At 37.4% G+C, this 26554-nt stretch overlaps 4 protein-coding genes across 11 annotated transcripts; 2 read left to right on the top strand and 2 right to left on the bottom strand.

Moving 5' to 3' along the window:
* Positions 1-25: 25 nt before the first annotated feature.
* LOC117629604 (DExH-box ATP-dependent RNA helicase DExH11) lies at positions 26-12911 on the bottom strand. 5 transcript variants are annotated; one of them, XM_034362133.1, is made up of 23 exons: positions 12480-12911; positions 11938-12195; positions 11451-11711; positions 11300-11365; positions 10764-10848; positions 9952-10118; positions 9726-9833; positions 8847-8948; positions 8556-8756; positions 8285-8395; positions 7609-7676; positions 7018-7405; positions 6394-6549; positions 6205-6315; positions 5908-5961; positions 5006-5263; positions 4333-4442; positions 3604-3757; positions 2235-2688; positions 1617-1831; positions 1289-1527; positions 768-894; positions 26-691 (listed from the first exon to the last, which is right to left on the bottom strand). In XM_034362133.1, exons 1-23 carry the CDS (start codon positions 12612-12614, stop codon positions 479-481), a joined length of 4041 nt encoding a protein of 1346 aa, XP_034218024.1. In that variant the 5' UTR covers positions 12615-12911; the 3' UTR covers positions 26-478. The 5 variants fall into 5 exon arrangements, with proteins under 5 accessions (XP_034218024.1, XP_034218023.1, XP_034218025.1 ...); XM_034362132.1 differs by having other exon boundaries at positions 11297-11365; positions 12480-12869; XM_034362134.1 differs by having other exon boundaries at positions 10764-10839; positions 11297-11365; positions 12480-12869.
* A 728-nt stretch (positions 12912-13639) lies between these two features.
* On the top strand, positions 13640-16326 carry LOC117631473 (serine/arginine-rich splicing factor SR45a-like). Of its 4 annotated transcripts, XR_004586327.1 has the most exons (8): positions 13640-13768; positions 14092-14114; positions 14234-14311; positions 14413-14515; positions 14690-14839; positions 15000-15099; positions 15261-15324; positions 15402-15520. XR_004586327.1 is itself a non-coding variant. In XM_034364638.1 (7 exons), the coding sequence occupies exons 2-7, from the start codon at positions 14092-14094 to the stop codon at positions 16157-16159; spliced, it is 1176 nt and encodes a 391-aa protein (XP_034220529.1). In that variant the 5' UTR covers positions 13640-13768; the 3' UTR covers positions 16160-16326. The 4 variants fall into 4 exon arrangements, 2 of the variants coding, with proteins under 2 accessions (XP_034220529.1, XP_034220528.1); XR_004586326.1 differs by having other exon boundaries at positions 15000-15324; positions 15402-15817; XM_034364638.1 differs by lacking the exon at positions 15000-15099 and having other exon boundaries at positions 15402-16326.
* A 1864-nt stretch (positions 16327-18190) lies between these two features.
* Positions 18191-19787, top strand: LOC117630927 (arginine/serine-rich protein 1-like). The gene is made up of 5 exons (XM_034363796.1): positions 18191-18239; positions 18341-18463; positions 18566-18608; positions 18751-18802; positions 18973-19787. Exons 1-5 carry the CDS (start codon positions 18217-18219, stop codon positions 19200-19202), a joined length of 471 nt encoding a protein of 156 aa, XP_034219687.1. The 5' UTR covers positions 18191-18216; the 3' UTR covers positions 19203-19787.
* An 18-nt stretch (positions 19788-19805) lies between these two features.
* LOC117630926 (alpha-glucan phosphorylase, H isozyme) lies at positions 19806-26360 on the bottom strand. The gene is made up of 16 exons (XM_034363794.1): positions 25977-26360; positions 25617-25875; positions 25355-25534; positions 24911-25087; positions 24743-24828; positions 24367-24556; positions 24112-24204; positions 23614-23798; positions 23363-23480; positions 23151-23279; positions 22285-22503; positions 21999-22202; positions 21455-21613; positions 21052-21315; positions 20726-20916; positions 19806-20347 (listed from the first exon to the last, which is right to left on the bottom strand). Exons 2-16 carry the CDS (start codon positions 25833-25835, stop codon positions 20221-20223), a joined length of 2541 nt encoding a protein of 846 aa, XP_034219685.1. The 5' UTR covers positions 25836-25875; positions 25977-26360; the 3' UTR covers positions 19806-20220.
* Positions 26361-26554: the final 194 nt, after the last annotated feature.

Raw genomic sequence — 26554 nt, 5'->3', positions numbered from 1 at the left:
TCACCAAGGAAATGGTACTCTTGGATTGGATTTCGGATTTCCTCTCCCTAGGGTGGAGAATTAGCTTATGGGTTTAAATCCCTTTTGCTTGAGTTGATTAACCAAGGAAAAATTGTACCCTGGATAATAGCTTGGTTCGGCATTAGCTAGATACTTAGTATCAGACAAAATAGAAGATAGGAAGATCCCCAACTGCACGACATTTTCTTTTGGATCACAATTTGTGCCCTAGTTAGCAAAAGAGGAAGAGAAAAAAAAAAAAAAAAAAAAAGGTTAAAAAACCTCGTTTGTTAGCTAGCTTCCTTCTCTGTTAAAAATGTGAAAAAATTGAGAACTTTGGTTGAGAAATTGAGCATAAGGAACAGGGCGTAAATTAACATACAACAAAATAAACGGCTGTGTATGCTTCTCCAGATCCCCCCCTTCAGTACTTACAAGAATGAACTGGAAAGGTGTACCTTCAACTTCAAGTTGCCAGTTAAACTCCAGTGACATATAAGCTAGCCGCAAATACAATATCACGCTTTATCGCATTTGAAGCGGTTTCCATTTTCTTGTACAGAGCAGAATTACCCATAATAGATGCAGCATTTTTGAACTCGCGGCACGTCTCATCAAGTCTGACAATGGTCCGCACTATCATGCCTTCAGGAACATCCGTAAGTTCACAAATATCTGCAAATGGAGTGCCCTGCAATTATAAGGGCATGTAAGACCAACCACTCCAAAAATCATAGGAAAAATTCATGAAATTATAAGATGAATACCTTTGCCCACTCATAAACGACTTGAACAAGACCAAACTTGAGATTCTCTCGGGCATACTCCTCCGGATTTATTTGAACTTTGAAGTGGCCTTGAAGCTCGCCCAGTCTTATTGCTGTGTTGTACAATCTGAAATGAGAAATATCCGAAATGAGTTTATTCTGGCAAGGAAATCAGATTTCTTATTATAATATTTTTCTCACTTTGTCCGAGGGTATAATTAAACTAGGAGGATGATAATACAGAACAAATTTTTTTAATGACAATTCTGGATATGCGTGGATGCAGGCAAAGTATTTGATTAATCTGTGCCAGGGACCCAGGAGACACTAAGAAGTGAAAATTCTAGGTAACATAGTCTGATGGACTAATAGGGCCAGACCTAGTGGTCGATTGTAGACTCTAAGTGTAAGCATAAAGTATACTACCTAAATCCTATGCATATATTTTGTATTAAAAAAGATATTTAAACATGGAATTTGGCACAGAAGAAAAATTTGTATGCAGAAGATGGGGAGAGAACCTTTGTTTCGCCTGAGACAGTTTTGGAGTAAGAGAAGGTTCGGAAGTATTCTTCTGCTGAAACACAAAGGCAGACATTAACGCCACAGCTTCTTCTGGTTCCAGGTCATCCAGTTGGTTCTCAAACAAACACTCTGTGCAAATCAACTCCTCCCCTGAATTCATTTCGCATGCAACACGGCCTTTTATTTGAACAACAAGGTCGGCATCTATACATCCAATTTCCTTCAGAACATCTATCTGAAAATATACAATTAAAATACAAGGAGGAATCATTAGTATTAAGCCACAGAAACATAGAAAAACACATGCATATCATGGACATGTACCCGGCCTTGAAAATCTGGCATTTGTTGCAGTGCCTCATCTGACATTTCATACTTTAGAGCATTAACTTCCTCTTTGTGTCTCTTTATCTCTCTTGCTAAAATAATGTGCTCCTCCAACTTTGTACAACCATGGCACTTATTCTCTGCCATCTTTTGCAATAAGTTAGTCCACTTGTAGTATGTTTCCACATGATTCACATCTCTCAACTTCAGATCTGAACCAGAGTCACCACTATGAAGGTCAGCTTAAAGAGTGAGTTAAACCCTATAATTCTCAATTGATCCAAGTCTTCAGCACATTCTAACAAGTAAAGTGCCTATAGAAGTTATTAAGTTAGTATGCTTTATCAACAATAGAATTCTTGAACCTAACATAAATAATCAAACAGAAAAGAGAAAGTAAATGGGACAAACGAATATCGAATCAAGGAGTGGAAAGTCGGGAGCTCAGATTTCCAACGGTATAATAAAAGCATCCACAGAATCAATGCATCACAACTCTATATAGTTGCAATCAAGCGTATATTAATCTAGGATGAATATAATTTATAATGATACAACTGAACTTTAATTTCCCAAAACCTTTTATGTTTTATTTAGACTGACAAATAGATGTACCTTCCATTGGATCTAAGGCTGGAGGGTACTTATTTCCATTGGATTTTGTGCCCAACAGCTGTTGAACTGTCTTGGAGTAAGCATGACTGGAAACGTCTTCAAGAAGCCGAACTTGGTCAATCTTTATCTTGCAATTGCATATGCATAAAAAATCCTTGTTATTGACTTCTCTAACCTCAAACCTTACCCCAGCAGCAGAACCCTGGTGTGGTAATTTTATGTTGATGACACCCGATCCTTTGCGAGAAGTGACGCCAGGAAAATAATCTTCTTCAATAGCACGTTTAGATTTTGGTGCCATGAAATAACCTTGTGGAAAATCGGTGTTTTTACTATCTTGCAAGTTATCACTAGCCAGGGGAGTTTGTAATTCAGGTTTCAGCACTAAAACAATGTATTGCTTATTACTTGAAGAAGGAGGCTTCACAATGACTCCAAGCAAGTGGTCCTGGCCCTGTTGGTAAGGCATGATACATGTTTAGCATACCCTCAACTACTCTAACAAAGAACCAGATACAATATCAATGAAAAAATGGAAGAGTCTACTTGTACAGTTTAATATGAGAAAGAGACACCACGGTAGATGCAGATACCAACATATCATGCTTATGTGAGGACTAGAAACCACCAAATCAGCACCAATCAAACATATCACTGGGGAACAAGGACTCCCTTTAACTTCAGTTTCAAGGGTGAAGGGAGGGAGAGTGAGATGTCACAGAGAAATATCTCGATTAACCCTCGAAGTTTCTAAAACTTGCCTTTTCTGTTATCAATCATTTCATTTCCAATGTAAAAATGATGAGTTCTGAGTTATTTATTTATTAAAATTGGTTACCAATTTGTTCTCTAGGCTCAAGCTATGGAATAATTTTCAGATTACAATTTATGATGATCTTCCATGCAGGCTGTAGGATCATCTCTCTTGATTTTTGCATAGAAGTTGTCATTGAAGACTCCAGCTTTGGGACGTTTAAGGGAAATAAATTGGGTGATTTGTTTGAAGTCGGGGCTAAATTATCACTAAGAAATAGAAAATATTAAAGTCCAAGTCTTATTCAAATTGCAATATTTCATTTTTTTCTTAACACATTAATAATCAACCCACCATCAGAGGACATCATTCTTTTTTTCTTTTTCAACGGGTAGACATCAGATGCCCGCATATTACGAGTATCTCTACATATCATGTAAAATAAAAGAATCACCCATAGTCATGCAGGAAAGCAATCATTCCTATTAGCACAGAACAATAAACAGAAGAGTAATACTACAATTTGATCCTGAGGGAGGAAAAAGCAGGGAAATAAATAAACAAACAATTTAGGATATGACTGGAATTAATGTGTAAACTATGTAAGGGACTTACTGATTGTGATTTCATGACTACCACTCTCCCAGCTGTAAGAAATTTTTGGGCAACAGAGGACTGCATAACTGCCTCCAATATTTCCGTGTAATATGTCTCAGCTTCTGAGTACATGTCATAATACTCCTCAATAGCTGGTTCACCTTTTATACACCTACATGCAAATAGTCATGCAGCATCAAAAATAGAATTGCAGCATATTTGATGAAAGGCAAAACATAACAGCAAAAATAGAATTGCAGCATCTAACAAGTAATAACTTCCATTTACTAAAGTGTCTTAGATGATGCTTTGACAATTAATGATTATCATAGAGATGGATAGACCTTATACATCAACTGAACTGATAAACAAGGACAGCCCATCGTCAATTGCTTAAAAGAAAAAAAAAAAAAAATCAATTTTTTTATATCGTTCAAAAATGCTAGCTAATATGCTATTACAATTTACAAGGCCACAAATGCTATTGTTAGATGAATACGCACTGATAGCAGCAATATCCTCATAATGAGATAATGATACATGAGCCTAAGCCAAAATCGGTTCAAACACAACTATTTTTATGTAGCACTTGGTTAACAGTAAAAGTTTTAAAGCCTGCATGCCTAACAAAAAGCTATAGCCACATTTAGTAGGTTACCACTGGATTGAATATATAATGTAACATATAACATGTGCCCTGACATATTATACAGATAAGTAATAATCATGACTCTGCCATTGACCCACTCAATAGTTTTTGTAGGTTGTGCAAGCTTTCGCATCAGAAGTTGCTGCTGTTCTGGTAGTTTCTTCTGAGCATGGAATTCAGCAAAACTTCTTTTAAGCATGTCCTCCACCTGCAGTGACAGTCCCAATGCACTCACTAAAACTGCAGAGCTAAAACCTTAACTTGTACTTATGATATGAAAAGTAGACTTGTATTTTTCACAAACACAGAATTAATTAAAAGGAACAACCAATATAATTTTTCGTTTTGAAAAACAAATATACTTTTACTCTAAAATTAGCCTTTGTTGATAGAATACTGTGACAATGAGGTTAAGATGCAGAAGCCATTCCATCACTCCATGGACCCAAGATGGTCATTATAAATGCAGCCTCAGAAACGGCCAAGGGTTTTGTTACTTCTCCTAGTGAGCCTCAATCAAATATATTACCCCGAAAAGGATTGTATTTTCACCACAGGTTATAAAAAAAAAATTGTTTAGCTCCCATAAAAGTAAAGATGTTATGGATGAACAGTATGTATTTATCCAAATCAACATGTATAAAGATGTCGGTTTTATTTTTAGCTCCTACAATTTGGACACGGACTTCAATTTTTGAAAATTATTGATCTGCAATCTATTTTCTTTTCCCCTATTTATATGAACGGAGTTGAAATGAAGTAAGTAGGCACCTTCAGTTCCTCAACACGAAGGAGATGCAAGATCATAATATAGGTAAGCCGAAACTGAGATTCAAGCCTGGTTGCACTTCCAACTATGACATGCTTTAAATCACTTTCTTCTAGGATTTCATCACGGCACATTACAATAACTGTACCAATTTTATCAAGTCCTCTTCGGCCTGCACGGCCTGCCATTTGAGTGTATTCTCCAGGCAGTAATTGTCTAAATTCCTTGCCATCAAATTTCCTTAATGTATCAAAAACAACCTGCAAAAAATATTGACGAAAGTTAGAAGTTAAGACAGCAATGTTGTATATGCAACTAAAGAACAGCGAACAGGCAAGAAGATGCCTTGTCGGCTGTCAGTAACACATCTGTCAATTTATAAGATATTTTAGTGGCAAATTTGAAATATTTTTCAATACTGAATTTCATCAATACAAACAAAGCACAACTAGTACAGGATGTGAAGTGAATTTGCAGAAATTTATAATATGTTTAGGGGTCATAGGCCATGCCGTTTCTCATTCTAGTGAAGTAATGAAACATAAAACTCAAGTTTGAAGTCAAAACCATCAACCAAATCAATTCAACGGCAGAATCAAACTAAAGGAGCTCTTCCACGTGACTGCATTATAAGATGTCAAAATAGAAGCTCTAACACGTGCAGCTTCAAATTAAGGAAATAAATTATTCAATCAACAAATTTGCAGACACTTGTACCATCAGAACTATTTAGTAGGACTTTTTTGTTTTTATAGTTTTGCAAGACTGGTCGATGTTAATCAATAGGAAACTAATGCAACAAAAGAATTCTGAAATATGTACCAAATAAAGAAAACCACCAAATTCTTGATATTGTAGCAGAAATTATACTTCAATTTTGGAAAAACTGCCCAACAAAACTGACCGTTCTAGCTGGTGCATTGACTCCCATTGCAAATGTCTCTGTTGAGAACAAAACCTACAAAATAACAGATATGGTCACTAAAAAAGTTATTAGATCTAAATTCTAAAATGACCATTAGAACTCAATGACATGTGAAAATAACAGAGAAAATTTAACTCTAATGATTATTAACACAAATATGCAAACTATTTGCAACGTCACTGTTAACATCTAAAGATCATCAACGGTAACTGGAGTATCATTTTGAAAAACAAAATATGAATGTCATGACACAGAAATAACCCAGAAGTAAAATACCTTGATTACACCACGACAAAAAAGCATTTCAACAACTTCCTTAACAATTGGAAGCAGTCCAGCATGATGGACACCAATTCCTCTATGAAGAAGGTTTTGAACTCTGACAACCTGTACATCAAATCATATTATGTCCAAGGCCCAAAGTTATTTTGTTAATTAAAAAGAAATAATTAGCATGTAACAAACCTGTGGTAAAGTCCTGTCAGATCCCTTTAGCCGCGAAAATGCTTTATCACAGAACACACGAATCTCACTTTTCTCAGAACTACTTGTGAGGTCAATCCCATACATACTATCAGCTGACTTATCACAGCGATTCTTTGAGAAACAAAATATAACCACCTAGGCAGACAAGTCAGGGAATTGAAATCAAGATTACAGAATTATTACAAGAGAATGTAATATTAACACAGGCATTTACAAGATAAAGCAACAACTCTCTGGTTCCGAAATATGAGCCGAACTTCTACTCTTTGCACAGACAATTAACAACAGTTCCATAGATACTTGAACTCAAAACATGGAGGAGACATAGTTATTTTCCCTGTTAAATATGACAACCACCAAGAAAACACATTTGGAGTTGCCTTCCTCTTATTTGTCTAAATTTATTTCTTAATTTTGGTAGACAATCTAAAATTTAATATTTTTTTCCCTTTTCATTTCTATTTTATTTCATAAAATTAAAAAAAAAAAAAAAACACTGCACAATTAATTGTCGTAGGGAGTTGTATTATTTCCATAAAGTACTAGAACCAAATAAATTTAAAGCAAGAGACATGCACAATAAGGAATTATATTCAAACATACAGGTAACAGAGACTTCTTCGAGAGCTTGTTAATAAGTGACAACCACAAAGAGGCATCTGATCTCCTTAAACCCCAATTGTTCATGCCATTTCCATTGTTTTGATTTGATCCACCAGCTTTGGAGAAATTCCCCAAATTTTGGGGACCAGATTGCTTCTTTTGTTTTCCCCAGTTAGAACTTTGTTTTTGAGTTCGAGCCCCATCATGAGAAACTGGAGCTGGAGCATGTGATCCACTACCACCAGTCGCAGCACTCATATTCTTTTTCTTGAATGCATCTTTTGCAGCTTTGAACCCCTGGGGAATAAAGCTTTCACTTTCACATATTTTGTAAAGTTCTCCGGAGTAAAATAGGCAGTGCTCCAATGGTACTGGTCTTTTTGTAGTCCTGATATCAAAATTATAACCTCAAATATGAAAATGATGTAAAAAAGTTGACAATAAAGCATTACAAACCCCCTTTCTGCCACATTCTTAGAAGAATGAATAGTAAGCAGTGATAAAAACAAATCAAGATAGTTTTAATTGATTTGAATTGACTCAAAAGAACAAAAATAGTTAAATCCATATGCCACACAGATTCATGCTTACCCAGTAACACGGATTTTCTTTTGCTTTGTCCGTCCAATCCAGTCCGCGAACTCCACTTTGTTTGGTACCTACAAATTTACAATTAACACGTAATGCAATGCATCTGCTGCTGCAAACAAAAATTAAAATGAAGGGGCAGGGGAAAACAAAGACCAACTGCCCACATATCGAATGCACAAGTATCTTTACAGAAGCTGAGAAGTAATAGAACAGTTATGCCATTGTTTTCAAGGAAGGCTTTTAAAAGATATAGACAACGGAGCAGGTCCCAAGGCAAGGTAAACTAGCTATTCCACCTGCTACCAAAGTTTTGATAATAGGTAGGTACTAGATACAATGACATACAAATTCCATAGCCCGGGCAATATAACGTCAGAAAACAACAAAGATAATGGACAGTGCTTTTATACTTGCATGGAAAATACAGGTTGCTTAGCAACTTCTGACACAAAAATACCAATCTTGCAGCTAGAATCATCACTCAGATTATTTGGTCAAAACTCTTTGCTCTATTTCCTAAAAGACCTAATCTATAACTTAGTCAAAGAAAACACTAGAGTAATCAACAAATTTAAATCTATATACTTTTGGATAGAACAGATAAATAATCATAATTCATATTTGCATTATTTGTTTCAGATCGAGATTGTGAATAATATCAGGAAAAAGGAAATACCGTAGCTGAAAGGAGGACAATATTAATGTGTCTTGGAAGCATTATAATAACTTCTTCCCAAACAACACCTCTTTCGACATCATTGACATAGTGCACCTCATCAAAGATAACCTATATTCTCTCACATGCAGAACAAGCAACAAAAATATTTTAGTAATTTACTGAGGAAAAAAAATGGAAACTGGGAAAAATAAATACAATGAAGAAATTAACCTATAAAAGGAGGAAAATTACTGTTCAAAAGATTATCACAGAAAACGAGCCCCTTTACCCATTCAATATCACGTATTATGTCTGCACCGCGATAAAGCATTGACCTTAAGATTTCTGTGGTCATAATGAGACAAGATGCCTCTGGCCTCAAGCTAACATCACCAGTGAGAAGTCCAACATCAAATTTTCCACAGAAATCTCTGTACTTTTGATTGCTGATGGTTTTAATAGGAGCAGTATACACAGCTCTGGTGCAATGCTGCCCAACATTAACATAAGGGGTTTAATTAACAAATAATCAAATATAAACGAGTAAAAAGAACCACGAGCTTAAGAATTTAGGCTGTACTTTTGATGCTAAAGCAAATGCATATTCTGCAACAACTGTCTTTCCAGCTGATGTGTGAGCAGCAACAAAGACAGAGTCCCCCTTTTCAAGATAATAAATAGCCTGTAAACATATCACAAAGGAAAGGTTATTTGGGCATAAAAAAACAGAATTTTCAAAGCCACTCTTTAAGATAATAAATATAAAAAACTTTGTACACTACAACAGTGAAAGAAAAGTAGCAAAACTATTTGCTCATGAAGGATTTCTACATGTAATTTTTTGTTGTTGACGAAATCCCACAATTTACTGTGACATGAAAATTCTAATGACAGTTATCATGATATCTAGATGCTGTAAAGAAGAGATAAAGATGTTAAGGCAACCCTCTCTGGTGCTAATGGTGAAAATGAGGATAATGTATCTGAGAATCTGCACAACTGTTAAATTTTTAAACTTCTCAAGAGCACTAACGATATAACCCACCCAACAACATGCACATATATAGTCCTGTTCTCTACATTACAATAATGTACAGCACACTTAACCATGCTGACATCATTGTGCAGTCGAAGCAACCAATGTCTTGGGACATGTCCAACGTCCCACATTTGAAATTTATGGCGAGTGTAATGTTCATGTTTGTAAATCAACTATTGATTTTTTTTTTTTCCATCATTGTTACTGAATCATATCAGTGAAAGGGACATGAGCCAAACTACAAACCAAGGAAAGCCATGCATAGAAATTTAAAGTCAAAATATATGTCAAAGTTTTACCTCTCTGAACAAATCATTGAGTAAAGATCTAAACAATCTACTCACGTTGGCCCAGAAAATAAAAATAAAAATCAATCTACTAATGGAAACATTATAGAAGAGGGTTTGGATTGACCGATACCTCCTTCTGGAATTTATCCAATTCAAAAGGATAATCAAGTGCCTTGTCAGGAATAAGATCATAAAAATTCTCTGCAATCCATTCTGTACCTCCACTAATTGCCCAAGCCTGCCAATGGTGAACTAGTTAAAAAATAAAAATAAAGCAGTGAGCAAGGTTCAGTGCAAAGCATGAAACATGTTCAAATAAGAGAGTTTCTGTAAACTGCTACTTTACAAATAATTACCTCTGGGTTTTTTTCACCATCTTCATCAGTTTCATTGAATCTTGACTTTGCCTCAACTGACAAAATCTCATCTAACACAGATAACTCAGGCTCGCATGAATTTCTGGCAACATCAACCTCGTTTGCTTCATCCTCTGACTTAACAGATTCTGATCCTGACAATTGACCTTTGTGGATGGCATCCACATTAGCCCAAAAAATAATGAACGCAACCAGAATTAATAGACTGCTCACAGAATTTAGTCCTTAGTTCAAAGTTACTCTTGAATAGTTAACAACAACATATGCTTCTTACCTTATTATACATTCAACTTTACAACACAATCACTCTTATTCATCATCAAACATAATCCCAGTTAATATGCAAATCTATTTTTGATGGTGAATGCTTGAGAAGGGAGGAAAGGAGCTAAGTATTCACCACAAGGGAAAAGAGCTAAGTATTCACCACAAGACTTATTACAGATGCATGGTTCATCAACCCTGCAGGCATTAGAAGCTGCAATCCAGTGTCCATGCATAATCATGGAATGTATCACAGTTCTGGATAAATATACTCTATCTACTTGAATTTACTGAACTAACTTGACAATTTAGTTGCAATTTTAGTTGAGAACAAACTTCAAGCAATCTCAACCTAATAGAGCCAAGTCAACCAGAGCTCATTCAAAGGCAACACTTTTAACTCTGCTTATCTCTACCCGATTTCAAAAGCCCAAGCATGAATTTATTTATAGCTGTTAACCCATAAGATCCTAAAATAATAAACAGATGTAATCACGAATTGTACCACAATTGCAGATTATACATACCATCTCCTTCAAATTCAACAACATCCTCTTCCCAGGCCTTCTTGAACAAGTCATCAAACTGCACGGACAACTCACTCTGCAAATCCTAAAAATACATAAAAATAAAAACAGCATTCGCCAACGTAAGATAAGAGATAATTATAATCTAGAAAAGATTCTATTGGCCCACCTAACTGAGCCTACACATAAACAAATATATAGCAGGAACCACTGAGTTTTTAAACTCATAATTTACTTAATAAGTAACCACTAAATTCCAATAAAAAATATAAATGTAAGAAAAGAAACACATGAGAACATGAGGGATAAGTAGAAAATTTGATAACATGATAACAACCTAAAAGCGTTTGAATTGTTTGTTTTAGGTTGGTTAGTTTGGGGTTGGGAGAGGGGGGAAACGGCATTGCAGTTAACAAAATCTAAAATAATCTAGTAGCCAAAGCATATTTTATAGGTAAAGATTACTTGAGAGAGAGAGAGAGAGAGAGAGAGAGAGAGAGAGAGAGAGAGAAGCACGGAAAAGCAAAACTGACCACCTTTTCATCTGACGTACTCTTCAGTGGACTTTGATCCTTATACACATTCCACGAGCATGGATAGGCCTTCCAAAAAAGCTCTTCTATCAATATTATGTTTTCTATAATACTCAATTTTACAACTTTCAATCCAAATGACAGTTAAATTAACCTTGAGATCACCAAGGTCCAATCCTTGCTTAAAGCTTGGAGGTACGGCCTGAGCAGAGCCACCAATCAGAAGTTCGTGAACCCACTCGCCATTAGAAGCACCATCAGGAAGAACTCTTTCTAGAGATTTGGAATCATCCAAGCCTCCTGGGCGAAAAGGGCGGTTGTTGATACTTCCCCGTACAAAATCCTTCGCTGGTCCAGCCACGCGTGGCAAGGAACCAGACTCTTGAGCTCCTACTATAAGTTCTGATACATCCACCTAAAATAAAATAATAAGAAAACTCTGGGCCACATTTAGAAGCACAAGGGTAACAAATGTATCACTCAAATACTGCCAAATTCCCAAAAGAAAAAAATAAATCCAGGCGACTTAGATTCCAATAAGATTTAGATCCATAATTAAATGATATCACCACATTGCGGTTTTGATTTCCCCTGCTAAGCTAACTGTGTGGGTAAACACAAACATTGAGTGAACCCCATACCTGCACGGATTTAGGTTCCCATTGACCTCCCACCGACCCATCATTTTGACTCCTAAATGGTAATTCCCATGTAGGAACCACAACTGTCCGCGGCAATGAGGGCTCCAAGGGTACATTTGCGTTATCAAACCAGTCAAAATCCCACTGCCTCCCGACCTTTTCCGGCGAAAATACTTCAGGGTCCAATCTTGGCAAGAGATACGTGTCCTCTATATACTCTTTTATTGATTCAGGCGTTTCCCTAGCAAATGCCGGCGGCTGAAACACAAAAAACAAGCATACATTAATGCTGGAATTGAGTTGGCTTGGCAGTCTCGTTTAGCAAATTGAAAACATTCTCCTAATCTCCTGTTTCGGAAACCAGTTTTGTATGGTTGCGAATTATGCATTCAATTCGACACCCTCTACAATACAATTCAGCTTCCAAATGCACTTGTACTAAAACCCATTACGCACGCATAACGGTATCCAATTAAGCAAATACACAAGTACAAGAAAAAACCAAAAAGCAAAATTAGAACTAAGCCAAACCCTAGACTGACCAGAATGAAATCAGGGAGTGAATTGACGGGGTTGGAGCTCTCGTCGGTGGAAAGAGGCTCGAGCCTGAGGTGGCCACTGTGACCGGAGAACCCGACTCGGAAAGAGAGCCCATTTGCTGCAACAATCGGATCCATTTTTGGGGCTCCAGGGTTTTGAGTGTTTTTGGGGTTCAAAGCACTCTGCTTCTAGTTCTGATTCCCAAGGGGGTTTGATTTTTCGCGGGTTTTGAGTGCCGTCACTATCACCACTTCACACTGCCTTTGGTTAGTATCAATTGGGATTTTTTGATGAACCAGTCGGTGGCTCTGTTAATTCCCAAATTCCCAAGTTCAAATTTTCTTGCTTTTGCTCACTTTCTATTTCAAATAGGGAACCAGGTTCAAATCTTCAACGGTGCGTCCCCTGCTTTATACTTTCTTTGTCGAATGTCCAATCTATTTGGACCCAACTCTTTACTATTGCAACCCAACTTTATTTTTGCCAATTTGTAATTCCAATCTAAATATATGAGCTTGTAGCTCGTAATATTGTTTTCCACCTCACATCTCGTAATATTGTTTATTACTGAATTTTACATAAAATTTCAATATAGTCATTTAAAAATAAAAATAAATTAATTAAATTAGTCTCCATTTCACTGAATTTTACACAAAAGTTGAATTTGGTTACTAAATTTTACACAAAAGATCATAGCATTTGCATGACTTTTGTTTTAATATTTTATTTAGTACCAAATTAGAATTTTATATGAAAGTCAATGAAAAAAAATGTATTTATTGTAAATTTGAGTAATATAGTGATCAATTTAGTTATAAAAAATTAGTGACTAAATTAAAATTTCATATAAAACACAACTATATTTAGTGATAGCCTAATTACATTTATTTTTCTAATACCAGAAAAGGTCAAAATTAGGGAAATGAAAGTGTCGTCCTTCAGGTGGATATTTACCCTTTAAAGACATTTTTACCGAACGGGCCCAAAAATAAAGAAGACCGTTTTACCAAAACATTCTCGCGCCACCACGTGGCATCAGTTGGTGCCGTAGAGGACTCGTTTGATTGGCCAAAAAAACAAAAAAAAAACAGTGGCCACAGAAAATTAATTCGATTTTAATGTGGTTTGGCGTCCGGTGCTCCAGAAACTTCTCCTACGTTACTGCCTATATAAATCTTTCGCTATTCCAGAACCCTCACGTTCAAGACATAGCGATTCGTACAGAGCGAGAGAGAGATTGATCTTCAGTTTCGAAAGCGAAAGTGAGTTTCTTCTGCCACCGATCGCTAAGGTAAGCTTTCCGGCTCGTTCTTCAGTGTGCGTTGTATATCTTTTTTGCTCAAAATATTTCTAAACAAATGACGTATGTGAAGTACTAATCGGGTTTAAAAATCAGAGTTTTATTTTGATTATTTGTTTATGATTAAGTTGATCGAACAATTGACAGTTGCATCAAAATTATCATACACTCTGGTTATATTAATTATGGATGCAAGAGTTGGAATTTTGTATGCGTAAATTTATTCTCTTAGATTATTTTTTTTCCTTTTGTTCTTATACGTGTTATTTCTAACGCTAATCTGGGTTTGTTTTGTTGTTCTTGTTCTGTCTCAGATGTCGTACTCCAGAAGGTCAAGGTGTGTTTTTGTTTCGGAAAGACTCCTTTTTTTTGGTTCTCTTATTGTGTTGTTGATTATTGGCCATGTTGGTTGTAGTAATTCATTTTGGACTTGTTAAATTGCATTTTCTTTGGCAGGTATTCCTACTCTCCTTCCCCAAAACGGTACAGTAGGTCCCTTTCGAGGTCTGTTTCGAGGTCGAGGTCGAGGTCAAGGTCAAGGTTGTGCTTTTAACCAAGCTGCTTCTCATTTGGCCCAATTTATTGAATCTTTTTTACTTTGTGGATGTATTCTGATTATGCATTTTGGTTTGCAGAAGCCCATCAGTTGAGAATCCTGGGAACAATTTGTATGTGACTGGATTATCACCTCGGATTACAAAGAGAGAACTCGAGAAGCACTTTGCATCTGAGGGAAAAGTAGGATGGCCTCTTCCTATCTTTATTATTATTATTATTATTTTTCTCATTTGCTAATTATTGTGTGTTTGTTTGACTGGTTCCCTGTAGTTTGATGTGCGTTATATATCATAGGGTCGCAGTAACTTTAATTGTGCATATATCCATTGGTCTCATGGTTTAATTGGTTTCTAGGTCATTGATGTTCATCTTGTGGTTGATCCATGGACAAGAGAATCTCGTGGATTTGGGTTTGTTACAATGGAAAATGTTGATGAGGCTGACCGCTGTATTAAGTATTTAGATCGCTCTGTACTTGAAGGCCGTGTCATTACAGTGGAGAGGGTAAATGTTCCTTCTTTAAACTGTTGATGATTGATCAAGCTTCACTTTGTTTAACCTATGTTATTTGATACTGCACTATGTTCAACATTGTATCAGGATTCTAGATGATTTGTTTTTAGTTTTTTGAGTTTGAAAGTTGTTTGCTTCTTTCCACTTGAAGTGTTTGTGGCAGCAGGTTGGCTGTGTGAAGCAGCTCTTCATCAAATTCCAAACAACAACTTAACAAACAAATCAAATACAACAAGTATCAGATCATTGGGGTTGTATGCCCTGCATTTCTCTCTCTACAAATTAAAATATTGTGTTGTTTCCATTTCCTGGTTGCCAATATTTGTTTTAGCCAATATTATTGATTTCAACTAGCTGCATCCCAGTATGTCGGTATTTCCACGATCTCATTCCATGTCTTCATTAATTTTAGGCTAGAAGGCGGAGAGGGCGAACCCCTACTCCCGGAAGGTATCTTGGGCTGCGAACAATTCGTGGTAAGTTGATTTTAAAGACCTTGTTTGCATTTACGTACCTTGTTTTTAGCCTCTAATTTTCTGTTATTTTGCTCTAGTGCGTCGACGAACTCCTAGTTACTCACCTCCTCGTAGATCTCCTACCTACTCACCTTATCGGAGGAGCTGTAGCCAGTCACCTCATTCATCAGATCGAAGCAGGAGCAGGTCATACTCTCCACACTACAGGAGGAGGAGATCATACTCTCCTGACTACAGTCGGCATAGATATTACTCTCGGTCTCGCACCCCTTACAGCAGGTCACCAGTGAGACAGCATGCCCGGGGCTACTCGCCATATGATTCCAGGGAGTATTCACCAGATGACTCTTACTATGGGAGGAGGCATCGTTACAGGGAGTATTCACCAGATGACTCGTACTACGGAAGGAGGCATTGCTATCGTTATGTTTCTCCTAGTGTCTCTCCAAGGGCAAGAAGGAGATCAAGGAGGAGCTACTCACCCAGCATCTCTCCCAGGCCCAGGAGGAGTTACAAGAGGAGCTACTCACCCAGTGTTTCGCCCAGGCCTAGGAGGACATCTAGGAGGAGTTACTCCCCCTACTCCCCTAGTCCTTCGCCCAGGCCTAGGAGGTCCTCCAGGAGTATTTACTACCCTAGTGTTTCACCTGAACCAAAAAAGAAGAGGTCAGGGAAGAGTTACTCCCGAAGTGTATCTCCTAGACGCAGGAGCTCAATTTCTTACAGGGAATCGTCTAGGAGAAGCTACTTGAGACATCGGAGTCCGAGTGTGAGTGCGAGTTCCAGATATATTTCAAGATCTGCTAGTCCTAGTTCTACTTCACCTTCATCGTGAAGGATGTTTACTTTCCATATCTAGCTGTGTAGGGGTTGTGGTTTCGTGATGTTGGTAGCGATGGACAATTTTTATGGATTGTATTATCTTTGTATTCTTGACTCTGGAATGTATTATCTTTGTACTTTGACTGGTATTCGGATATAAATTTATGTTGTGTTTACTAATCGGGAATTTGAATTTGAATCTGAATTTGAATTTGAATCAGTAATTGAATTTCAATTATGGTACTTTATTAAGAGAATTCAATTCTTAGATGGGAGGTTGTATTTTAATTTCTGAAGAATTAATCTATTAAGAGTTTATTTATTTTATTAATTGTATTTTGACACAATTTTAAAATTTTTAAAATTGTCATTTATTAATTATATAGGTAATTATGAACTCATCATGTCACAAACTAAAAAACTCTGTAAAACGGTAGAAGTATTAGGTCAGTAAGGCAGTGCGTTTTTCACCCGAGTTCGAATTTTGTATTGTAAAGTTAGTCCGTACAAGACCCGGCCCACGAAAAACTTAAAATTGGATTTTAATTGGGATTTAGCGTCTGCTCCCTCCTCTCCCGCCCCTATTATATAGGCCGCTCTGGGCTATTTATTTGCTGCTTCGTGTTGTGAAAGCCGTACGTAGAGCAAGAGAGCGAGAGGTGAATTTCTCTGCCATCAATTATTACGGTAAGCGTTTCGTCCTGTACGTAGTGTTTTTTTAACGTGACTATAATAATTAGGTAGTTAATAATAAAATCGACATATATTTGTTGTGTATCAAATACAATGTTATTGCATCTCAAGAATGGTTTAGGCTCCCAAGAAACTCTAGCCACTCTTTTAGTCTATGAGTCATAAAGGAAAACTCCATAGAAGAGGGAGGAGGAAGAAGCGTCTCTGCCCCTTCTCTCTTTTAGTCTTTTCCTTTTAGGTTAGTGAATAAGTCAATTAAGACTTTTTTAAGGGAAAAAAACCCCTTGTGATGGTTTTTTTTTTTTTTTTTTTCCCGAGCCATAGTTAGATTGAAGTTCCCTGTCACCCATTTTAGTCTGTGTTCTCAATCAAATTCTGCTCACAAAACCCGCTCCTTGACGTTGCTCATGTTCTCTAAATTTAATTCTATATCGTCTTTGACGGAGATTACTGCAAATCACCCAATTGTTCTTTGACAAAGTTGTTTTCGTTTATTTGTTCGCTCTTATGCCAAAGTAGATTGTTGGAGATCATATTTTCTCCAGATCTGTTACGAATGCGGTGATGGGTGTGGCCACGACAACGCTTCATCAGATGGTGGTTGTAGGGTTCATCTAGACTCATGGAATGTTTTAGAGTTTTGATTATGTTGGATTTGTGGACTTTGTTTGGGCTTATGGTTAATTGTAGTGATGTAAGCTAGTAGTTTTAGTGCGATTTTTGTCCGCGTTAGTTGTGTTTTTAGCATGTTAGTTTGTTGCCCTCTTGGGATTGGTATTTTAGATGTCTTGTTGATGTCTTTAATTGTACCGTTGAAGTTTATCTAATGAAGTTTTTATTTGATATTTTTTTTATAAATATATATATATATATATATATATATATAAGCTGCGAGGTAATTGATATATATATATATATATATATATGCTTTTATTTTAACGGTTAATGAAATTTTGTCTTAATAAAAAAATAAATAATAAAAAATAAAAAAATCTAAATTCGAACAATTTGAAAAAAAAAATTATGTTCATGATAGTGCCTGAGAGCCTAATCGCAGCTTATTTTAGATGATCGATTTATGTTTAATTTGGTAGAGACAACGATAATCACAACAAAACTATGGCACACGATCTGATTTTGTTCAATATTGGATGCAAAATAAATTGATTAGCAGTTGTTGAACTTCAATCAGCATTTACATACAGTTTAGTCATTAGTTTTGCTTACGTTGTATTGTGCTGGCATGGCATGCTTTGTTGTTTTTTGGGTTTCTTTATTTCTTTCTTTGGTGTTTTTTTTTCAGTGTAATAGTTTAATTTGGCTTTCTTTTTTTTGTTGTTGTTGTTGTTGTTGTTGTTGTTCCTGTTCTGTCTTCAGATGTCATCCTCCGGAAGGTCAAGGTGCGTTTTGTCCAGAAATTCTTCTGTTTTTCTCGTTTCATGTTTTTAGTGGTTTGGCCATGGTTTCTAATAAGGTCTGACTTGAATTGCATACCTCGCAGTTACACGCCGTCCTTCTCGTGGTCCTCTCCGAGTTCGTCCTTTCCAAGTTCTGTTTCGTTCTCTCCGAGTTCATCCCTTCCAAGTTCTCCGAGTTCTGTTTGGAGGTGCTCTTCCAGCTCAAGGTTGTGGCTTCAACTTCAACCAAGCTGCTTTTCATCTGTCCATTTTATTGTATCTTTGATTTTAATGCCTTCTCTGATTATTCATTTTGCTTTGGCTTGCAGGAGCCCCCAACGGAGCCCCCAGCGGCCTATGAACAATTTGCTTGTAAGTTTTCTAACTCAGTGAAATTAAAGTATGATTGACACCCTTTTCTATAATTATAATTTTTATTTTTGCAATCATGGTAGCTTGGTTTTTATTCACTGTTTAATTTGTTTGGTTGATTTCTTGTTTTCCTTCATTTTAGGGTAGGAGAGGGCGAACTCCTATTTCAGGAAGAGGGCATCAAACAATTCCTCGTAAGTTGTTTTTAATGTCTTCATTGATGAGATCTTATATGAACAACAATGCGTCTATCTCTCTTGTTATATGATTCACGTGATGAGATAATAAATACAAACGTAATTGTGTATAACTAGTGACAGGAAAGCTTTTGTCCATCGTGACATTTTCTGTTATTTTGTTGTAGTGCACCACAGAACCCCCAGCTACTCACCTCCTCGTAGATCTCGTATGTACTCTAATCATCGGAGGCATTATAGTCGGTCACCTAGTTATTCATCTGACCTAAGCAGGAGAAGGTCATACTCTCCACATTACAGTCGTCGGAGGGCATCTCCTTCCTACAATCGTCGGAGGGCTATCTCTTTACTACAGTCGGCTGCCCAAAACATACTGTGCTCAGTGCAATCGGTATAGACCTTACTCTTACAGCAGGTCACCAGTGAGACACCGTTACCTGGCCGACTCACCATATGACTCCAGAGAGTATTCACCAGATGATTCTTACCACGTAAGAAGGTATCGCCATGGAAGGCGGTCTCCTAGTCCACTTGGGGCAAGGAGAAGGTCAAGGAGGAGCTACTCGCATAGTGTCTCTCCTAGGCCTAGGAGGAGTTACAGGAGGAACTACCCCAGACTTTCTCCTGAACCAAAAAGGAGGACGGTAAGGGAGAGCTACTCTCCAAGTTCATCTCGTAGACACAGGAGCTTGAGGTCTTACAGGCGTTCGCCTGGGTGAAGATATTCCACCAATACTGACTGGAGTTACTACGAACCGAAGCAGGCTGAGTGCAAGTTTCAGATTCGGTTCAAGATATGCTACTCTTAGGTCTAACTTCACCTTCATCATGAAAGGTGTTTATTCTGCACATCTAGCTTTTTAAGGGGTTTGCTATTTGGTGATGTTGGTAATGGCGGACAATTGAGTTTGGGATTGTACTTCACTCTTGAGATGCTGGTATTCTTAGAAAAGATTCCAACTAAATAATAATATACCGAAATTATGGGCATGTTAGAAAATGCTTTAAAATAATAAATAAGTGTCGAAGTTTCAAGTCTACATTGTAAAGAAGTCATAAACTGATCAATTACTAATATAAGGAAGACAATCATAGTAAGGACAAGGCATGCACAACAATATGAACAGGTTATGGTAGCAAGGTATTACCTTCTTTTGCCAACATCTGGTTGCAGAATTTATTTATTTTCTTATTTGGAACTTCTATTGGCATAAGAAAATACATAGAGATGCCAGCTCTAAAAAATGTTCTAAAGTGAAACATATGATTGAATATAAAAAAAGGCGAGAAAAACGGAAGTGGAACATATGATGTCGGTTGCCACTTCTGTTGGCTTCTTTTATTCTTTACCTTAAGCTTCTTGTGCCATAATCATAACATTAACATAAGCATCAGAACCAGCAAGGGGGGTGGATCTATGGTACGCGGCACTCTTCTATGTTCCAGATTTCCTTGGCATACTGAGCAATTGTGCGGTCGCTGCTGAACTTGCCAGACCCGGCAGTGCTTAGTATGGACATCTTCAGCCACTTTTTCCTATCCCTGTAGGTGAAAAATGGCACCCCGTGTCAAAACCAGTAGAAATAGTCTCTCTCTCTCTCTCTCTCTCTCTCTCTCTCTCTCTCTCTCTCTCTCTCTCGGGTTAATAAAAAAGTGGGGTAGGGGGTAGTGATCAGCACATGTAGTTCAACACAGTGGATAAAATGCTTGCAATATTTTCTTTTCTGGTCGGAGTAAATACTTGCAATTCAAGAAACCACTGATCCATTGGGATTGTGGTTAATACCAGCAATTCAATCTAGAACTAATTTTGCTCAGTTTGATTGAACATGGACCACACTTGAGAAGATCTTATATATTAATTCTCATACAGGACCAAACAGATAATAGTTGTAGAGGCTAGGAGGTTTGATATCTTACTTGTAAGCTTCATCTACTTTTGCCTGAGCATCCAAATATTGTGGGAAGTCATGGCCAACAAGAAAATAATCACCGCGACCATAACCAGTGTTTCCCTCAAGAGAGTCAAGAAGTGGATTGTAGTCATAGCTCCCAAATGCTCCACTCCTAACAAACTGCTTGGCTTCTTCAAACCGAGGATCTGGTTTGAACTGAGTGATTTATAAGAAGAGCAAAAGTCAGATATGAAAGAGTTGATATTGGTTACCGGTATGCATTTAAAATAAACTAAAATAAATACCATTGGAAGTCTAGATCAACAAAAGAGAAAAAAGTTATCCTCATACCAGTCCGTTCTCTCTGTCCTTGCGCAGCTTAGGGACTTCATCTGCAGTTGCACCAAAGAGAAAAAAGTTATCCTCCCCAATTTCCTCACGGATTTCCACATTAGCACCATCCAGTGTTCCTATTATGAGGCAACCGTTCAGAGCAAATTTCATGTTGCTTGTGCCACTTGCCTCCATGCCTGCAGTGCTGATATGTTGTGACAGCTCACTTCCGGGGATAAGTAGCTCAGCCACAGATACATTGTAATTTGGAACAAATACAACCTGAAGAATTAGTGGTTAAAGGTCAGAATCAACCCAGGGTCCCAATTTTTCTTTGTCTAATGGGAATTGAAACTTTAGTAGAGGTCCAGTACTAATGAAAGCAAATATAAGATATGAAGCACCTCTGAAAATAACTAACCTTCAGGTGGGTATTGACCTCAGGATCTTTGTTGACCACAGCACCAACATCGTCCACCAGCTTGACTATTCTTTTTGCATTTGTATATGTTGCAAATGCTTTTCCTCCAATCATGATAGTGCGTGGAGTTGTCTTCTTCCGCTCTTCGGGGCTCATCTCCTGCCCCAGTTCAAATCCAGCCAAGTTTTCAAAATCATACATAAATTTAACAAATGCATTATATAACCTTAAAAAGAATCTGTGGAACACTGCTTACACAATCTAATTTGAATGCTTGAGAAATGACAACGAACAGCAAAAGGAAATTTAGCGAAAATATATATTTATTTGGTGAACTGGCTCTGAAAATTTATGGGCCAGCATGTGGTCTTGAAACTATAAAGTATAATTAGCAGGTGCAAAACCATTATGAACAAATCGACAAAGACTATACAGAAATCAAGTTGGAGGATCATGCAGGTTCATATAACGGGTAGCATCACCAAGCAAGGATGATTGTTCCCTATAACTGAATAGTCAAGTAACAAGGAGATGCCTTTTATACCTTTAACTTCTTATATCTATAGACTGCACCCAGAATATTCAGCAACTGTCTCTTATATTCATGGATACGCTTCACTTGTATGTCAAATAGAGTGCTTGGGTCAACCTGGACACCTGTCGTATGCTCTATGTACTGTGCCAAACGCTTCTTGTTAGCCAACTTGGCAGACGCCCATTCTTCTTGTAATTTTGAATCATCGGCAAACTATTGGAGAAAACACACTGAGTTTTAATATTACAACTGTAGCAACTCTCCTCCATGGACAAATAATTGTACATATATATACCTTTCGAAGACCTGTAAGTAGGTCCAGGTTGGTCACCCATTGGTCAGTTTTTAACCATTTGGTGATTATGTTACTGAGCTCAGGACTGCAGAATCGGAGCCACCTCCGAGGAGTAATCCCATTCGTTTTGTTTTGAAACTTTGATGGCCATATAGAGACATAGTCTACAAATAACTCATTCTTTAAAATATCACTGTGCAATTGGGCAACACCATTAACCTACAATGACATGGGAATCAATGAGTTTCTTAAAGTCTTAAACAAAATTCAACAGCTCAAATGTGAGGGTTTCTTAGATTGTGGGAGAGAAAAAGGAACAGAAAGCAGAACAATAATAATTTTCATGCGTCATGAAGTTCTATGTTATAGATAACTGTAAATAAAACACAGAGAGAGGATTTGGAAATAAAGGATGAATCTGAGGCAAGATATCAGCCTATATGCTCTATATAATATTTCAACACTCCAAATTGTCACGTCTTAAACTTTACTAAAGATAGGAGTCTGAGATAACATAGAATTGTCAAATATTCAGACCACCAGTTCGAATGTAATTCGCTTCTCCTCGTTCAAAGCCTGAGCTCGAGTCTCACCAACGCATGGTGGACCTTACCATAGTCTTAGACAGTGTGGTGCTTGTAATCTCTTTTGTTGAAGCCCCTCCCATGAGATTGCTTGCCCTCCTCACCCCTTTTTTAAGGGGAAAAAAGGAATAATTTGCCTTGTTTTTAAAGTCTAGTGAAAGAAGCTGGAAGCTTTCTTATAGCTAGATAAGGATACCATGTGTTTATGGTGAAGACAATTAAAAGAACCAGTCAAGTAAGCTACAGGAGATACATGTAAATTTCCCAAACTGGATGTCTTACCGTATGAGCTGACACTACACATAAGTTCGCCATTCGCACAACAGGCTTTTGGGGACTGTTATCCAAGATGCACAAGCTAGGAATTTTGCTCACAAGATCAGTTCGTGTAGCATGTACTGTAGCAATGAACTGCAAGAATTCAAGATTCTATATTTAGAGAAAGGTTTTATATAAATATAAGTATAACCTAGAAAAAAGGTGACAAATGTTACCCTCTTGTCAATTTCTTCTATTATTTGCATATGGCGAGGGAGAAGTTTCCACATTACAGGTTGTGACCATTTCTCAAGTGCTTCAGGAAGGACTGTGTGATTAGTATAAGCAATTGTCCTGGTTCAATTATTAGGAGTTAGTACTTTGTACTCCTTGTGCAAAAACAGCAGAGAGCTGTCCAATGGAAGAAAGAAGAACGTGTGGCAATAACTTCAGTGAAGTATGTCTAAAAACATGAAATATAATGCACCTTGTTGTCACAGCCCATGCCTCATCCCACCCAAGTCCTTCCTCATCCAATAGCAATCGCATTAGCTCTGGAATTGCAAGTGTAGGATGAGTATCATTCAATTGGACAGCAACTTTTGTCGGAAACTCTGACCATTGCAATGAGGCTGTGCTCCCTTTCCTCTCCTTGAATCTAAAAATAATATCCTGTAATTTCAAAACGACAAGACTGATGATCACAACTCCTTCATAGGATGACAAACTGGCAACTGAAAAATGCCTCTTAATCAGAATACTCATATGTATTTTTGCATCTAGAAAATAAAAATCAGAAATGCTGAGCAAAAGCACCATTGTGAGGAAAACATCAATTTCGGAATTCTCCCTCAATGTGTGAGATTTTTTTCACCTTCCCAACTTTAATTAAATAGTCCTAAAAATCAAATGAAAAAAAAAAAAAGGGTTGATGCCACTACTGCACCAAAAAAAACAACGAAGGTTAAGACAATAATTAACCAACCTGAAGTGATGCACTGCACAGGAAGAATTGTTGCTTCAGCCTTAAAAGTTTCCCATCCTCTGTGGCATCTCCAGGATATAAAACAGCACAAATCTGCAAGACCACAATTTCATACAATATGGTTCAAGAAAACATTTAAAACATGAAGATTAGTGGACACACACATATAATTTAAAAAGGTCAACATTGTATGTTCTTTAAAAGAATGGCAAGCACTTCCAAGACTACCTGCCGTTAGGATATTAATTAACCAACCTGTTGAGCTCGAGAATGAAGCTGCGCAGCAGATTCATACTGTCCATCATTAAATTGAAATAGGTTAAAATCCTCAGCAGATGCTTTGGCTTCCCATAAACGAAGACTAATAGTGTTCTTGGTTTTGTATCCTGGAATTGGCACATCATAAGCCAGAGCTTGCAGAACCTCTCCCTCAACCCACTTTCGTCTGTAATACAATCATAAGACAATTATTGCTAGGTTCACGCATGCACATCTAAAGCAACCAACCAAGTTGCATGTGAATATGATAACTGATAAAGAAGCACTCTTGGAGTGTGCTATAGTCTTTTATTTTGACATAAATTCTTTTTTTTTTTTTTTTAAATAAATGAAATCTTAATTTAACACTTACGATCCATCAGGATTGACGTGAACTCGACCAAAGAATCTGACAGGGTAGACAACATCATGCCTGACAACTTCCCAAGGACTAAACTTCTGCACAAGTTCCATTGAATAAAGTATCAGTAAGAATTCATAAAATACACAAAACTCTACAGAAATTGAGGTGATATAGAACCTCTAGCCAATCCTCAGCAGTTTCTTCTTGACCATCCTTGGCGATCCGTTGCTTGAACAGCCCGTATCTGTACCTCAAACCATATCCCCACGCTGGCAAGTTCAACGTTGCCATGGAGTCTAGAAAGCACGAAGCAAGCCTTCCCAGGCCACCATTTCCGAGTGCAGCATCTTTTTCCTACAAAGATTCATTTCTAACAATCATCGATCAACAGATTGCACGCCGAGTTCAAATAATGAAAACCAGTTAACATCCATTTCAAATGATTAACAACCTCCTGAGGTAAACCAACATAATTCAATTCAAGAAAATAAAAGTACGCACACAACTTTTAATTACGTGAAATAACAAAAACTCAATCTTTACATTATGTAAAGATTTTTGAGGCTAAAGATTTCATATTTATTTTAATCATTTTAAAGAACTGAAAATTTCTGAGATTACCTGCTCCCTTATTTCCTCGAGGTCATGCCCCAGCTTATTCAAAGCGTCAGCATAAGCTTTCTGAACGTTCAAATTCCCAATCGCATTCGTCAAGGCTCGTCCTTGAAGATACTCCATGGACAAGTAGTAGGTCTGCTTGGGATTCTTCTTGTGGAAATGCAGGTACGTCTCATTCCATTGCTACAAAAATCAACCAAACAAAATTCAAAAATCGAAATCGGCCATGAACCGAACCCCGAGGCTGAAAAATGGTGAACAGTACTTGGATCAGACGATCACGGACGCTATCGGCGGTGGCGTAGTAGGCTTGCTCGGGCTGGAACTTGAACGGAGAGAAGTGAGGGCTGAATTTCGCGTGGTAATTGATGTTCGAAGCAATCTGCGATGGTTCTTCGGCTAAAGGATTCGCGGTTGCTGGAATCTTGGATGAAATGTCAGAGTCGGTGATGCTTTTACCGTTCGGTTTCGCAGTAGCCGCCATGGCTAAGCAGAACACAGCTTCTCAATCGTCAATATAGTCTCTGAAATTGAAGCAAAAGTTAGTGTCAATTGAAACTCTAAAACCAAAAGAGAGAGAGAGAGAGAGAGAGAGAGAGAGAGAGAGAGAGAGAGAGAGAATTACATTTGTGAAGTTGCTTTTGGTTTTGGTTTGTGAGGTGTCAGAGTGATATAATCAACTGCAAATGATGAGCATAAAGGAATTTAAGAGAGAATCTGAGTGGAGGAGGGAGGAGATATTTTCATAAAGGGTCCAAATGAGATAAAAAGAGAGAGAAAGAGAGAGACTTTTATGAAGAAAGAGACAAAGACACAGAAGGAGAGTTTTGGAATTGAACAGAAATATCAGAGAGAGATTGAGAGATGGAGGAGGCGGAAGAAGAAGAAGAAGAAGAAGAAAAGTGGTTTTTAATTTTTTAATGTTTCCGTTGGAGTGATAAGAGTGAGTGAAGTGAACGTGAACGATCACATGAAAATGGAGCCAAAAGAGAGCGGACTGGGAGTGAGTGAGAGGTACACATGCCACGCTTTGCTTCTTTTGGGGATCGGATTTTGATATTTTCTTTTTGCCTTTTTGGAACTTGAGAAATGGACGATACGTGGCTGCATTTGATTAAAGTACCTATGATCACGTGTGCATGTAAGAATTTTTCAATGAAAGTTGAAGTTAAAACTCCTTCAAGCACATAAATTACTATCAAC

This window comes from Prunus dulcis, chromosome 6 (assembly GCF_902201215.1).
Source record: "Prunus dulcis chromosome 6, ALMONDv2, whole genome shotgun sequence".
Lineage (NCBI taxonomy): Eukaryota > Viridiplantae > Streptophyta > Magnoliopsida > Rosales > Rosaceae > Prunus > Prunus dulcis.
The sequence above is the reverse complement of the archived record's forward strand: the minus strand, read 5'-3'. Positions and strand labels throughout refer to the sequence as shown.